The sequence below is a fragment of the Anguilla anguilla genome, chromosome 8, assembly GCF_013347855.1.
Source record: "Anguilla anguilla isolate fAngAng1 chromosome 8, fAngAng1.pri, whole genome shotgun sequence".
Taxonomy (NCBI): domain Eukaryota; kingdom Metazoa; phylum Chordata; class Actinopteri; order Anguilliformes; family Anguillidae; genus Anguilla; species Anguilla anguilla.
Window position 1 is genome coordinate 48,290,233 of NC_049208.1, and position 12,536 is coordinate 48,302,768.

Genomic DNA, 12,536 nt, shown 5'->3' on the forward strand with positions numbered 1-12,536 from the left:
CGTGCGTGAACCGGAGCTGCGCTGCCCTCGCCCCCTACACCCCCCCAACCCCCCACCCTCCCACCCCAGTGACGAGGCACAACCAGATCGGAGCAGCTCCGTCAGGTCGGCTGTGCTGCAGGAGCGTGCGACAGACGGGCTGCTCAATCGCGGTAAACGACTCCGTCGCTCGCGCTCAGAAACGGGGAACAGGGAGCGACTGCGACGAGCCGAGAGGGAGTTCGGCCGTTCGGTGAGACGTCCCCGAACCTCCGAAACCCACCGTGTTCCTCTCCCACGGTTCGGTTCGCTGCGCGGCACTCGCCGCATTCGGCGAGCTGACTTTGCGCTCTCCTGTATTTGTTTATTTATTTTCCTGTATTTATAGTTACATTTGAGACACGATCCCGGTCGGGCGACTCAGAATCGTGTAGCGAGCGTCCTCTTTTCCGGGAAACGCCAGCCACAGGTGTTTTAGCGGCTCGTGAAACAGTTTTCTCATACGCCCCCCCCCCCCCCCTTGTCCTCCTCCCTCGTCCTCCTCTCCCGTCTCCTCCCCTCCCTCCCTCTCTCCCTCCTTCCCTTTCTCTTTCTCTTTCTCCTGGTCTCCGCAGGCTGCAAGATCAAGGCTCTGCGGGCCAAGACCAACACCTACATCAAGACCCCGGTGCGCGGGGAGGAGCCGGTCTTCCTGATCACCGGGCGGAAGGAGGACGTGGCGCTGGCGCGGCGCGAGATCATCTCGGCCGCCGAGCACTTCTCCATGCTCCGGGCGTCCCGGAACAAGCTGGGCGGCTCCTTCAACGGGTCGCCCCCGGCCCCGCTGCCGGGCCAGACCACCATCCAGGTGCGCGTGCCCTACCGGGTGGTGGGGCTGGTGGTGGGGCCCAAGGGCTCCACCATCAAGCGCATCCAGCAGCAGACCTGCACCTACATCGTCACGCCCAGCCGCGACCGCGACCCCGTCTTCGAGATCACGGGGTCGCCGGGCAACGCCGAGCGCGCCCGCGAGGAGATCGAGTCGCACATCGCCTTCCGCACCGGCGGCCTCCACGACCTCAACAACGAGAACGACTGCCTGGGCGGCGAGTGCGGCGGCGGGGGGGGCGGCGGGCCGGAGGGGGGGGCGCGCCTGCCGCCGGCCTGGGGGGGCGAGGGGGGGGCCCCGCGCAAGCCCCTCGCCAGCAGCTACCGCCAGAACTTCTCCGACGTCATGGTAACCGGCGGAGGAGGTGGAGGTGGAGGAGGAGGGGGAGGGGGGGTGGGGATCTACGGCAAGAGCGACTTCCCCCCGTCCGGGCAGAAGGCCTGCTCCTACATCGGCTTGGACGGCGCCCCCTGCTGGGGGGGGGACCCGCAGCCCGACTACCCCAAGCAGGCGCCGGCCTACTACCCCCAGCAGCGCTCCAAGAGCTTCGGGGGCCTGCCCCTCCCCCTGGCCCGCCTCTCCCCCGGCCTGGGCGAGCCTTGCCCCGCGGCCCCGCCCCACGGCCACGCCCAGGCCCGCCGCGCCCACAGCGAGCCCATCGCGGCCAGCATGGGGTTCCCCGGGCGGCTGGCGGGGGTGGGGCCGGGGGCGGGGCCGGGGGCCGAGTCCCCGCCCGCCTCCTCGCGGGAGTGCATGACGTGCTTCGAGAGCAAGGTGACGGCGGCGCTGGTGCCCTGCGGACACAACCTCTTCTGCATGGAGTGCGCCGTGCGCGTCTGCGAGCTGGGCCAGCCCGAGTGCCCCTTCTGCCACGCCCCCGTCACCCAGGCCATCCGAATATTCTCCTAAGGCCCCGCCCACCGCGCTCCAAAAACCCCGCCCCCACCCCGCTCCAAAAACCCCGCCCCCAACCCCCCAGCCCCTTTTTTTTGTTCTTTTCCGTTCCTCGTGCTTGCCTCTTTAAAAAAAAACAAAAAAGATTATTAAGATTTATTACGATTCTTTCCCCATTTTTACTAATTCTGCCCCCTCAGAAAAGCAAAAAGTTATTGCTAACGAGCAGATATTTTAGCCACTGCTCACTTGAAAAACAAAAAAAAACAACTAAATATAAGAAATATTTCTTACATTTTTTCATTTTTATATATTTTATACATCGTTTTGTGTTAAAGCTTTTGTCTAGTATTGTTTTTAAATTTTTTGTTCTTTTTTTATTGTCATTTCTTGATTGTTATACTATAGGAAAAGCAATGTGAAGGTTATATTTTGTCTATGATTTTCTTGGTCATAATGTGAGTTTATGGGGGTTGGCGTGGGGGGCGGGGGGGGGGGGGGGCGGGGGGGCGGTTGATTTGGCGTGGGGGGGGGGGGGGAGGGGGGGGGGTTCATCTGGTTTGGTGAGCTTTACTCTATCCCACAGGGTCCAGTCTGGACCCCACAAAAAGCACCCTTCCCAATTATTCGGCATCTACACCCTAACACGCCGTACGCGGACAAATATTTACCGCGAGCGATGCCATGCGGTTCATGTGAACAGGATCGTCGCGGTCGGGCGGTCGGGTCTAAGAGCTCGGAGCGGTCGATGGCGGTCGGGTCTAAGAGCCCGGTGCGGTCGATGGCGGTTGGGTCTAAGAGCCCGGTGCGGTCGATGGCGGACGGGTTTAAGAGCCCGGAGCGGTCGATGGCGGTCGGGTCTAAGAGCTCGGTGCGGTCGATGGCGGTCGGGCTGTTCCGGTGGAGTCTGGCGGGCGGAGCCGCCAGGTTGTGCGGTGGAGCGTGGTCCATCCCACGCCCCGGTCTGGTCCAAGAAAACCCGCGGACAGGGCGCGTTCCCATTCGGGGGGGGGGGGGGGGTGGGTGTTGGGGTGGGGGGGGGTGGGGGCGGCACACTGAAACGAATGGCCGTTGTTAACGCATGGAATCGTTCGTAACCGTAGAAACGCGTTGTGCCGTTTAACGCGACTCAGAACCTGGGGAGGGGAAGGGCGGGTCGTTGTATTCGGGTCCCCCCCCCCCCTTCCGTACGGGACGACAGATTGCAGGACCATCGGTGTGGTGGTTCACAGTGGGCAGGAGCTTTGCTCTCGTACGGGGGGGCAGTGCTTTTGGGTTTTTGGGGGTTTTTATCCCCCCTTTTTTGGGAGGAGAATTCCCCCCATCTCGTCACCCCTGTCTCCCCCTTTTGTTGTTGTTTCTGGCTGCACAGCCCCCCCCCCCCCCCCCCCCCCCCCCCCCCCCCCCCCCCCCCACTCTTCAAGGGAGTTTCCACCCCCAGTGAGTAAACGGTCATTAGTGAAATAGACGACACCCAGGTGTGGACTGCGGGTGGGGGGGGGTAGGAAGGGGGTGCTGAGGCACAGATTGGGGGAGGAGAGGGGAGGGGAGGGGAGGGGAGGGGAGGGGAGGAGGGGGGGGGCGTCCTGCTGAAAGCGGTCAGTCGTTTGGCACGGTCCGTTAACACGCCTTCTCCGCTGCACAGACAGCAGGTTGCATGGGTGTGTGTGTGTGTGTGTGTGGGAGGGGCAGGCACAGGCTCCTCCCTCTCGCTCGGCGCTGAGTGGTTCCCCATGGGAGGCTCGCTGTCCTTTGTCCTCCGACGTCGAGGCTTCAGGCGCGGCCAGACTTAAAAAAAAAATAAAAAACAACAGCCCCTATCGACTGGAGGCTGACCGTGAATACAAAAAGAGAGAATCACACAAAGAGACTGTTATTGTTTCTGCGTTTAAGACGCACCATATAGAGCAATACACAGGTATGATTAACACTATTGCTATTGTGAAAGGGCTACAAAATTGACATTTTATTGGCATGCCAATGTATTGTATAAAATGGTCTCCATTTTATTATTTGTGTTATGTTACGAAGGTAGCATAGAAATACAGACAAAAATCGGAATAATTTATAAATGATACATTGCGAAAACATATGTGTGTGTGTGTATATGTATGCACACACACACACACACATATATATACACACATATATATGTAAAATATGAAACTTTGGGGTCAGCCTGCATGTCTGCTTGTGTGAGGTAGAGAGTGTGTGTGTTTGTGTGAAAAGGGAGAGACAGAGAGAGAGAGAGAGAGAGACAGAGAGAGAGAGAGAGAGAGAGAGAGAGAGAGAGAGAGAGAGAGACAGAGAGGGAGAGAGAGAGAGAGAGAGAGAGAGAGGAAAGAGGGCAAATTGAAGTTTGTGCGCAGCCCCAGTTCATGGCGAGCCTCACGAGGCCGAGCCTTCTCAAGATGGCTCCTCTAATGTAAAGGGCGGCCCGGCGGCCAATGGGAGGCCCCGGCTCCCAGCTCCGGGACGGAATCAGAAGAGCGTGATTGACAGGGAAGCCCGGGGCGTCTCTCAGCCCGGGCCCCGGCCCGCGCGGAATCGAATTACGCACCCTTCGCTCGCCTCAGACCCCGCCACAGGAATGCAGGGACGCGGAAAAGGGGGGAAGGCGGGGGAAAGGGGGGAGCCTTTTTGGGGGGGGTTAGAAAGGGTTAAAAAAAACAGGGCTACTCTCAGCAAAAGGAGGTGGGTGGGGGGGGGAAGAGGGATTTTTTTTGTGTTCTGTGTGTGTGTGTGTGTGTGCGCGCACGCGCGTGCGTGTGATTGAAAGGCGGGGTGTCTGCAGGGGAGAGAGGGGCGTGGCCGTGTCTGTGGTGAGCGTCAGGCGTCTGTAGTCTGTAATATGGCTTAGCGCCGCACACAAAGGTCCCCAAGCCGCGAGGTCTCTGGTGCAGATCGCAGAGAGAGAGAGAGAGAGAGCGAGAGAGAGAGAGAGAGAGAGAGTGAGAGAGCGAGAGAGAGAGAGAGAGAGAGAAAGAGAGGTCGTCTAGTAGTGCCCATAATCAATGGTGGTCTTAGTTCCATGTGACATGTGACTAACTACTTTTACCATGGCCCCTTCAGTTACGCAAGCCTATGTGTTGTGGTTACAGATGGGAAAATTTTCAGTTGAGATTACAGTTGAAGTGCGACGGCTGCCCCCTACAGTCAGTCACCGGTATTTCGATGAAAACAACCCATCACCAACAGTTAATTTTTTTTGTGTAATTTTCACGAGAATTATGAATAATTCGGAAGGGACTTGTTTAATTATTGTCACATGCTTCTTTTTCTTTCTTTATCTACGGATTACATGGAGGCAAGGTGGCTGGCCAATTCTGACCCCACCGATTTTTGTTTTTCATACTTTAGACAAACAACACGACGAAAGCACCTTAAAATTTTAAATGTTTAGAACCAAAACATCCAGTCACGTTAAAAAAAAAAAAAAACCCTCATAGAATGTCTTGCTCGTTTCCACAGTGGAGCGCGAAGGTGCCAGGAGCTGGTTTCACGCTTCCTCTGACGAGGTTCACCTGCTCCGCGTGCAAACGGACTGCACAACGTGTGCGCCCGCAACAAGGCCTTCGCCTTCCTTGGTCCTCGTAGAGAGGACGGCGGAGGATGCTTAAGAGTTTATATAGATGTTTTAATAACATGAAAATGTGAATTATTATCCCCCCCCCCCCCAGTTGAGAATTTCTCTCTCTTTTTTCTGGCGCTTTAGACACTCTTTTGACACTTTCAGATTTTGGCTTAAATTTTAACTTTGATAATAGTAATAATAATAATAGTTATAATAATTGTAATGAAATATTTATTCTGAATGTATTCTGGGTATCCTGCCGCTTTAGGATTGGTTCAACTGATATGTTAAAAGTGACCAAAACAATCACGTCGGTTCCTCTTAGTGCTATGCTGGCTATTGGAGATGCCAAAACTGAAAAAGGCCGCTCCGGACCGGGTTTAGGAGAACTTCAAAAAAATCAAATAAATAAACTTCCGGCACTGAAATAGTATTTAGGTTGATTGATCAAACTACTAATTCTGAATTCCCTTTTTTAAGCCTTTTTTAAGAACGCTCCGCGATGAGAGAAGCGTTATCAATCTGACATTTGCTAGACGAAATGTAAAACTTGTTTGTCTTTATTCATTCGTTCATATTTTTTTTGAAAGTCTGCATGTATCTTTAAAGCAATAAGTCCAGATTGAAAACCGAGCATTTAAAGGCCAGAATAGTTTCCTCGATCACTTAATCACCCGTTGCAGGTGATGTGTGACTCCAAGAGCACAAGTCTGACAGTGTGTGAACGCTGAGAGTGAATACTGATGCACTTAACATTTCTCTCGCAGTTCAGCTGACCTCCAGTGAAAAGGAAGTAGCTATATGACACAAGCACTGAATTTGGGGATCTGTCGTGACCTCCCAAAATTTGGCAGGTGTAGTTCTGCCAACAGCTTGTAAAATAGTGTGCACGTACATCAAAACCGGGAAAGAAATACGAAAAAATTAATAAATAATGTAGAAACATCAGTAAACTAACCACTACTTTCATTATTCTGCAATATCAGGCACCCATTCAATCTCAGCATGATTTGCTCTGTCATTATATTTGAGTAATGGTTTTAAGCAAGTCTTAGGCAGTATTACATTTAGGCAGCCAATAGATACTCACATTGCGTAATTACTTAGCGAAGTAACACTTGCTTGAATGAGTTTCTGAACAAATCATTACTCGGTTAAATTGAATAGAGGCCATATTTTGGTCTGTTCTAGTCATATTTTCTCTGTCTGTAGACTGCTTACTGTTTCTGATAAGACGCACTAAGTGATTAGATTTGTAGATGTACGCAAGTATTTGATGGCTATTAAAGAAGGTGATTTGTAGAATGTTTCCAGCGCTCATGTATTTGCATATATATATATATATATATATATATATATATATATATCTTTGCTTTAGTATATTTTGATATTTTAAGGTACCGGGTTGTATTAATTTTTTATATTTTGGTTTGACTTGAACCTCACTGGTTAAGAGAGTACACTTGGTGTGGATATCTGTATGAGAAGGTTTTAAGAAATACAGCAAGAGCAACATGGTTGGCTCTGCTCACGCAACCACTTAAAAAGACTTTCCTTCAGCAGGTATTGTTTGAGGATTATTTACCACGCACGGTGGCTTCAAAATAATTTTGTGTTTTCCGACACGTTGCTAGGCTCCTGTGGGGTGAGACCGATGAAAGCATTCACAGCTCTCGTTAAAAGAGCCAAACTCTCACTTTTCTCTGTTGGTTACTACTGAAACAGTGAGAAACGCAACACTACCGTAAGAAACAAAATGGCTGGAAGGACTCACTGTGGGGGGGAAAAAAACCCCTTTAAGTCAAAACCTTGGACAGAGTTTTGGTAACCTCAGTTACAGGTGCATTATGACCCGTCCGTGCAGCTCGAGGTAGAAAATCCTATTTTAATATGTCAGGTCTTCTGTTTTTGCACTAATTATTTTAACTATATAACTATGTAAAACCAGCCCTCCTATTGAAGCCCTGTCCCTTATGTCTACAGACAGTAGGTATGGATGCCTTTTCAAGTACCATTGAGCCAAGCATACCAATACAGGAAAGTAGCATTTATGACACATTTATTAAATATTATTCCTATTTATGAAGAATATCTTAAATATACGGTTCGTAAAGTATATGACATAGTTATCATGAATAACGTGATATATGATAAGGTATTATTGTAAACATTTTCAGTGTTTTAAATATTTTTTTAAAATATATTTTGTCTGATGTACGATATTGTTTTTATTATTTCACCATTAGTGTTATGTTACATATAATGGCATTCTCCTTATTCTTGGTTGCAAAACAAATTGAGATAAATGTGAACAAAAGTATCCAAAGAGTTCAAAGTGAAAAGATTGAGAGGATTTAAAATATAAATAATTTATTTTTAAGCCTAACTTAATATTCTTGAAAATAAACCTGGCCTGAAGTTCTCACAGAATTCTGACAAGAATTCTCAAAACAGATGAGGTTCGTGGCTTATGCTGTTTTTTTAATTTTTTTTTATTTTTAAATAGCTTAATTGTTTTGTTTCTGCTCTGGAAAAAAAAAAAAACAACAAAAAAATATCAGTTTTGTTCATGAGTTTTATCCAATGTGCTATTTCCTCTAGTTGGCTGAAGTTTCTTTCTTGTTTTTAATTTTCTGGGCCTTGCATGATTGGTATTTGTTTACAGTGCTTCCTAAAGAGGAACGTTATTTGGTATTTTTCTGTCTTCTCTTCTACAACACAATACAATACAATACAATACTGTACAATACAATCCAATGCAATACTTTCATAATGTGCATCCACATCTCACTTAAAACGGCACATACACATCCCTACGTATCCTTTCTAAGACCAGAGAAACCTCTCCCAAAGATTTCAGTCTTAGACTAACAAATGATATCCAAGACGGTCGTTTAGGCATATGCAGTTTTCTATTGATTTGGGGAAAAATAATCTCTCAATTAATCGGCATTGCACTATATACATGATGCAAATTTCGGTATGCGATGTTGAAGCAAATGTGGATGATTCCTGTTGAATTTCCTCCAAAGGGCTAGCCTGTTTTGACTTTTTTACGAAAAAAAAGAGGGGAGGGAGTTTTTAATACTTCTTTGATCCAAAATTTTTTCCATTTGTTTTTTATTAAAACTAAATCTAAATAGTCTTGGTGCTGTTTGGCTAAAGGGGGAGAATACTTCTGTGTAGAAGAGCCCCGAAAAACCTATTTAGTGTAGGGTTGTGCCAACCCAATACACCGGTACTCCGCAGTTTGCCTATGGTTCTCCGCAGTTTTCCAAGGGAATAAAGATGGGGTGTTCCGCTTCCTGTGGCAACCCATCTCCCTGTTCTCCCGGTTCATCTACTGATCGCGGTGATCTGCTTTTCCCAGCAGCGGTCTCCGTTTCCGCTCCGTCCCTGTACTCGACGTCACGATCGTCCATACGACAGGAAGCGAAATCCACAGCGTAACGTCCGTGTTACCAAACCAGATGTCCTTCTCCTTGACAATGGAAGGCAGTTCCTGTACAATATAGCCGCGGCTAAAACGTGATTGTAGAACGATGATGGAAGAACAATTTGTATCTCATGTAATGTGTCACAGGACAAAGGGCGAAAACTCGGATCAGTCTCAACTTTTACACAAGTTATGCATTTGAATGTAAAAAAAAAAAAGTCCAGAAAACTAGTGCACTCCTTCCTTCTACAAATCATTCATCAAAGACTATTTTTTTTCATGACCGTAGTGTATGAAAAGATATAACCACAGAATAAGTTTGGCTTCTGCCACCATAATCATTTATAGAAAGCAAAAATGAGAACTAAATTTTACAGTTTCGTATGTTCTATTTTGCTAACATGGGTTATTACTATATGTCATAAGAAGAAAAAATGTTATCTGGATGATATTTATAAAAACTTAAAAAGAAGCAAAAAATGTCTTAAGAGGTTACTCCTACATTTTTACTACAAATTCCTTAATATATTTCTAACACAGGAAGCTGGTTTTTAGTAAAAAATAATAAAAATAAAAAAGTTTTATTTATGAAGGTTAAATAAAGCATTCAGACTATTTATATTTCACTGTTACAAGAATAAGGGGTTATATATGTTCATGATTAATATTTTAATCTTAGCTGTGTATTTTATTTCATTTTTTATTTTTGAAAGGCAGTCCGATGCATTTTTTGTAGAAAATTTAGGGTGAACACCGAATACACTGATCTTTACGGCATTTTTGTTTCACTGAGTGTACCATATGGCCTCTGTGTAGCAACAGCACTCATATAACACGTGCAGGGCATTTATGGTCATCTCTGTGAAAATGAAATGGCAACTCGGTGGATTAAATCCTGAATGACGGTAGCTATGTTTCTGTTAGCGTGTTCTTGGAAAGCAAAAAATAATAATAATAAAAAAATTGAATAGACTCCTGCCTTGTGCAAAAAGCTCAACCAAGGCAAGAGTTCAACCAAGTCCAGTGAAATTACTTTGTCAGAGAAATGGGAAGCTCTGCGATTGGAGCGAGACCCGCATCGTCCTAATAGCACTTGCATTAATCGTTCGTACAAGAAGATGGTGGCTTCCTTTTTAAATCAGTCAGTGGTTTGAGTAAATTGTCTGACTACTTCAGAAAAAATTGCGAGTATTGAATTTATTTCCATTTGCCTTAATGCGCAATTAGACCAGTTCTTTCACATGTTCCTGACTTCTGAAAACGTTATTGTCCGACTTTCATTTCAGGGCACATAATGGGGAGCTTCCATTTTTGAAAGCTGCACAAAAAATTATGAATCTGCTTTTTAAGGTCGCAGATGAGAACATGCCAAGTGTCAATTTTGAGCCAAGCCTCTCGGCCTAAAGTAAGGCTGTTAGCTTAAAAGTTAAAAGAATTGAAAGCTCGATCCCTTTAACGGTTTTTTTTATTTTGTTTTTTAATCTCAGTGAACCAAAAATGCATATTATATTTATCTTTGCTGTAAAAGGATATTGCTATTGTAATCTTTAATGAAAAGAGTGAAGATTATAGATTATTCATAACTTTCTTTCCCCCTGAACCAGTCTTTGGAAACATTTGTGGTATTAAATGCTTATTTCTGCTCTACAGTGATTTCAGTTTCTGACTACCATAGCAAGATAAGTGTTAAGTGTGTGATGGAGGCTTGTCAGCTCATGATCACTTGTGGGCTAATCCCACATCCATGCACACAAACATACATCTACTACATGGTTGATTTAAAAAAAAAAAAAAAAAAAAACCATATAAACAAGTTGGAAAAGTGAAAAAAGAATGTTTACTCACAGAAATAAAATAAAAATTGAAGCCTTAATCCACCCCAATTATCCACCTGGACTCTAGACTCAAAAGAATAAATCAAGCGAAATATTCCCATAATTCTTTGGGGTATCGGGGGAGGGGAGTGGGGGGGGCGTGAGTGTGCCGCTTTCCTCCTCGATTGGTGGAGCCCGTTCGTTGGCCTCAACCGATTGGAGGAGAAGGGGGGGGGAAAGCGGCGAGACCTAGTAGTAGATGTGTGGTGGACAGAGGCGCAAGCACAAACACGCATTACACGCATACGTACCGCACATACGCATCCATACACCTTTCCTGTAGTGTTGACTAGGCGGGAGGGCGCTGCCCTGCAGGCCCGTGTGCAGCCGAACGCACTGGGCACTGCAGGGGCACCTCTCCTCGGTAGATTTCCATAGTGAGTGAATATGTAGAAACCCTCTTGGTTGATGTAGGACTTGGCATAAATAGCAGCGGGTAAAGGAGGAGGTTTTTAGTCCCTGCGGGGTGGGGTAAGAGTGACAAAATTTATTTTTTTTTTTTGAAATCAATAAAAATAGTTTGCTCGTGACAAGGTGTTCACGGCGTGGGTGTGGCACGGTAACTGACTTCAGCCTCACCTTTTGTGGCCAGGGTCACGTGTGCCTGAGGTGCGGAATAAGAACCCAAATATAAAACCAGAACGATTTTGGCTAATCTGGTGCTTCTTTACCCCAGTGCTCTCCTGTATGCTATTTAACCCTTTGAAGAGCAGGTTTTTTGCTTGTGGAATGTTTTGACAAAATTCCAAGTCCGTGTTCTAGAACTCCAGTTTCAAATTCCCAGCAGTGATCGTTACGTCAGCACGAGAATGTTCAGTTAAGAGCATTCTAATCGCGTTTGTGACCTCACACCTTGAAGGGTTAAACGGGACTGAGTTTATTGACACCCTCCATCTTTAGCACAGGAGCGGCAAAGGAGGAAGATCCCACCGAGGCGTCTCTCTCCGTTTAGAAAGAGACGCCGTGGGGCTCGTTTTCTTTGCGCTAGAACGCGCGCGCGTTTAGCGTGTCACCCTCACCCCCCCCCCCCCACCCCCCGCCCCCCGCCCAAATGAGAACTCAGCTACTGTTTGGGACTGAGACCTTCCTCCTAGCCTGACTGCTCCATCTTATTCAGAAGGGGAGAAGGGGCGGGAAGGGGGCGGGGCATGGCAGGGTAGGCGGGGCCATTCCAGTCTTAGCATCTTCGGTAGCTCTCTGAACCTTCCGGCTCTATGGAAGGTATCCATCTCGTAGTGGTCTCAGTGCTTTTTTCAAAAAAAAAAATAAATAAAGATGAATATAATTTTTTTTTTAATACTTTTTTTTCATTTGGGGCAGCTGGTTGCTGAACCCCATGGGTTTTCTGTGACAACAGTGAAAAGCATTGCATCTTCTTTCAACCACGTTATAGCATTGCCTTCACCACATGTTGTGTGCACATCACTGAATTTTATATTCTTGCCTATGTACTAGTATATATATTTTTTATTTGATAATTTGTTTTGTTTTTTTACATCTATACTCTATAAATATTAGTTTTTTTGGTATCATGTACTTTTTTTCCAAGATGGTTTCAAGATGTATTGTAAATGTTTCTAATAAAAAAAAGGAAATTATGAAAGGTTTCTTTGAGTTTTAAGATGTCGTCATTACTTTTTTTTGTGGGGAGGGGGTACAGTTTGAGTTTTCAAAGAAAAAAAAAAATACACACATATATATATATATATATATATATATAATATAAACACACAATCCTACATAACTCACAAAACAAAAAAGTGTTTATCCAGAGATAATTATATTGTTTCTCTAGATCAGATGCCAAACTCTGCATCTGTATCTCTCCCTTAGTACAATAGCTCAGGGGTGCCCAATCTCATTTGAAAAGGGCCAGTGTGGGGGGGTAGGTTTTTTGTTTTAGCCCCGCAG

General features: G+C 46.5%; 1 protein-coding gene across 1 annotated transcript in view; it reads left to right on the plus strand.

Annotated features, from left to right (window-relative positions):
• Window positions 1-1,813, plus strand: part of LOC118233160 (RNA-binding protein MEX3A-like) — an 8,651-nt gene extending 6,838 nt beyond the window's left edge. The window contains exon 2 of the mRNA XM_035428543.1: window positions 594-1,813. Coding sequence (XP_035284434.1) covers window positions 594-1,756 — 1,163 coding nt within the window. The 3' untranslated portion in view covers window positions 1,757-1,813. The remainder of the gene's footprint in view (window positions 1-593) is intronic.
• Window positions 1,814-12,536: the final 10,723 nt, after the last annotated feature.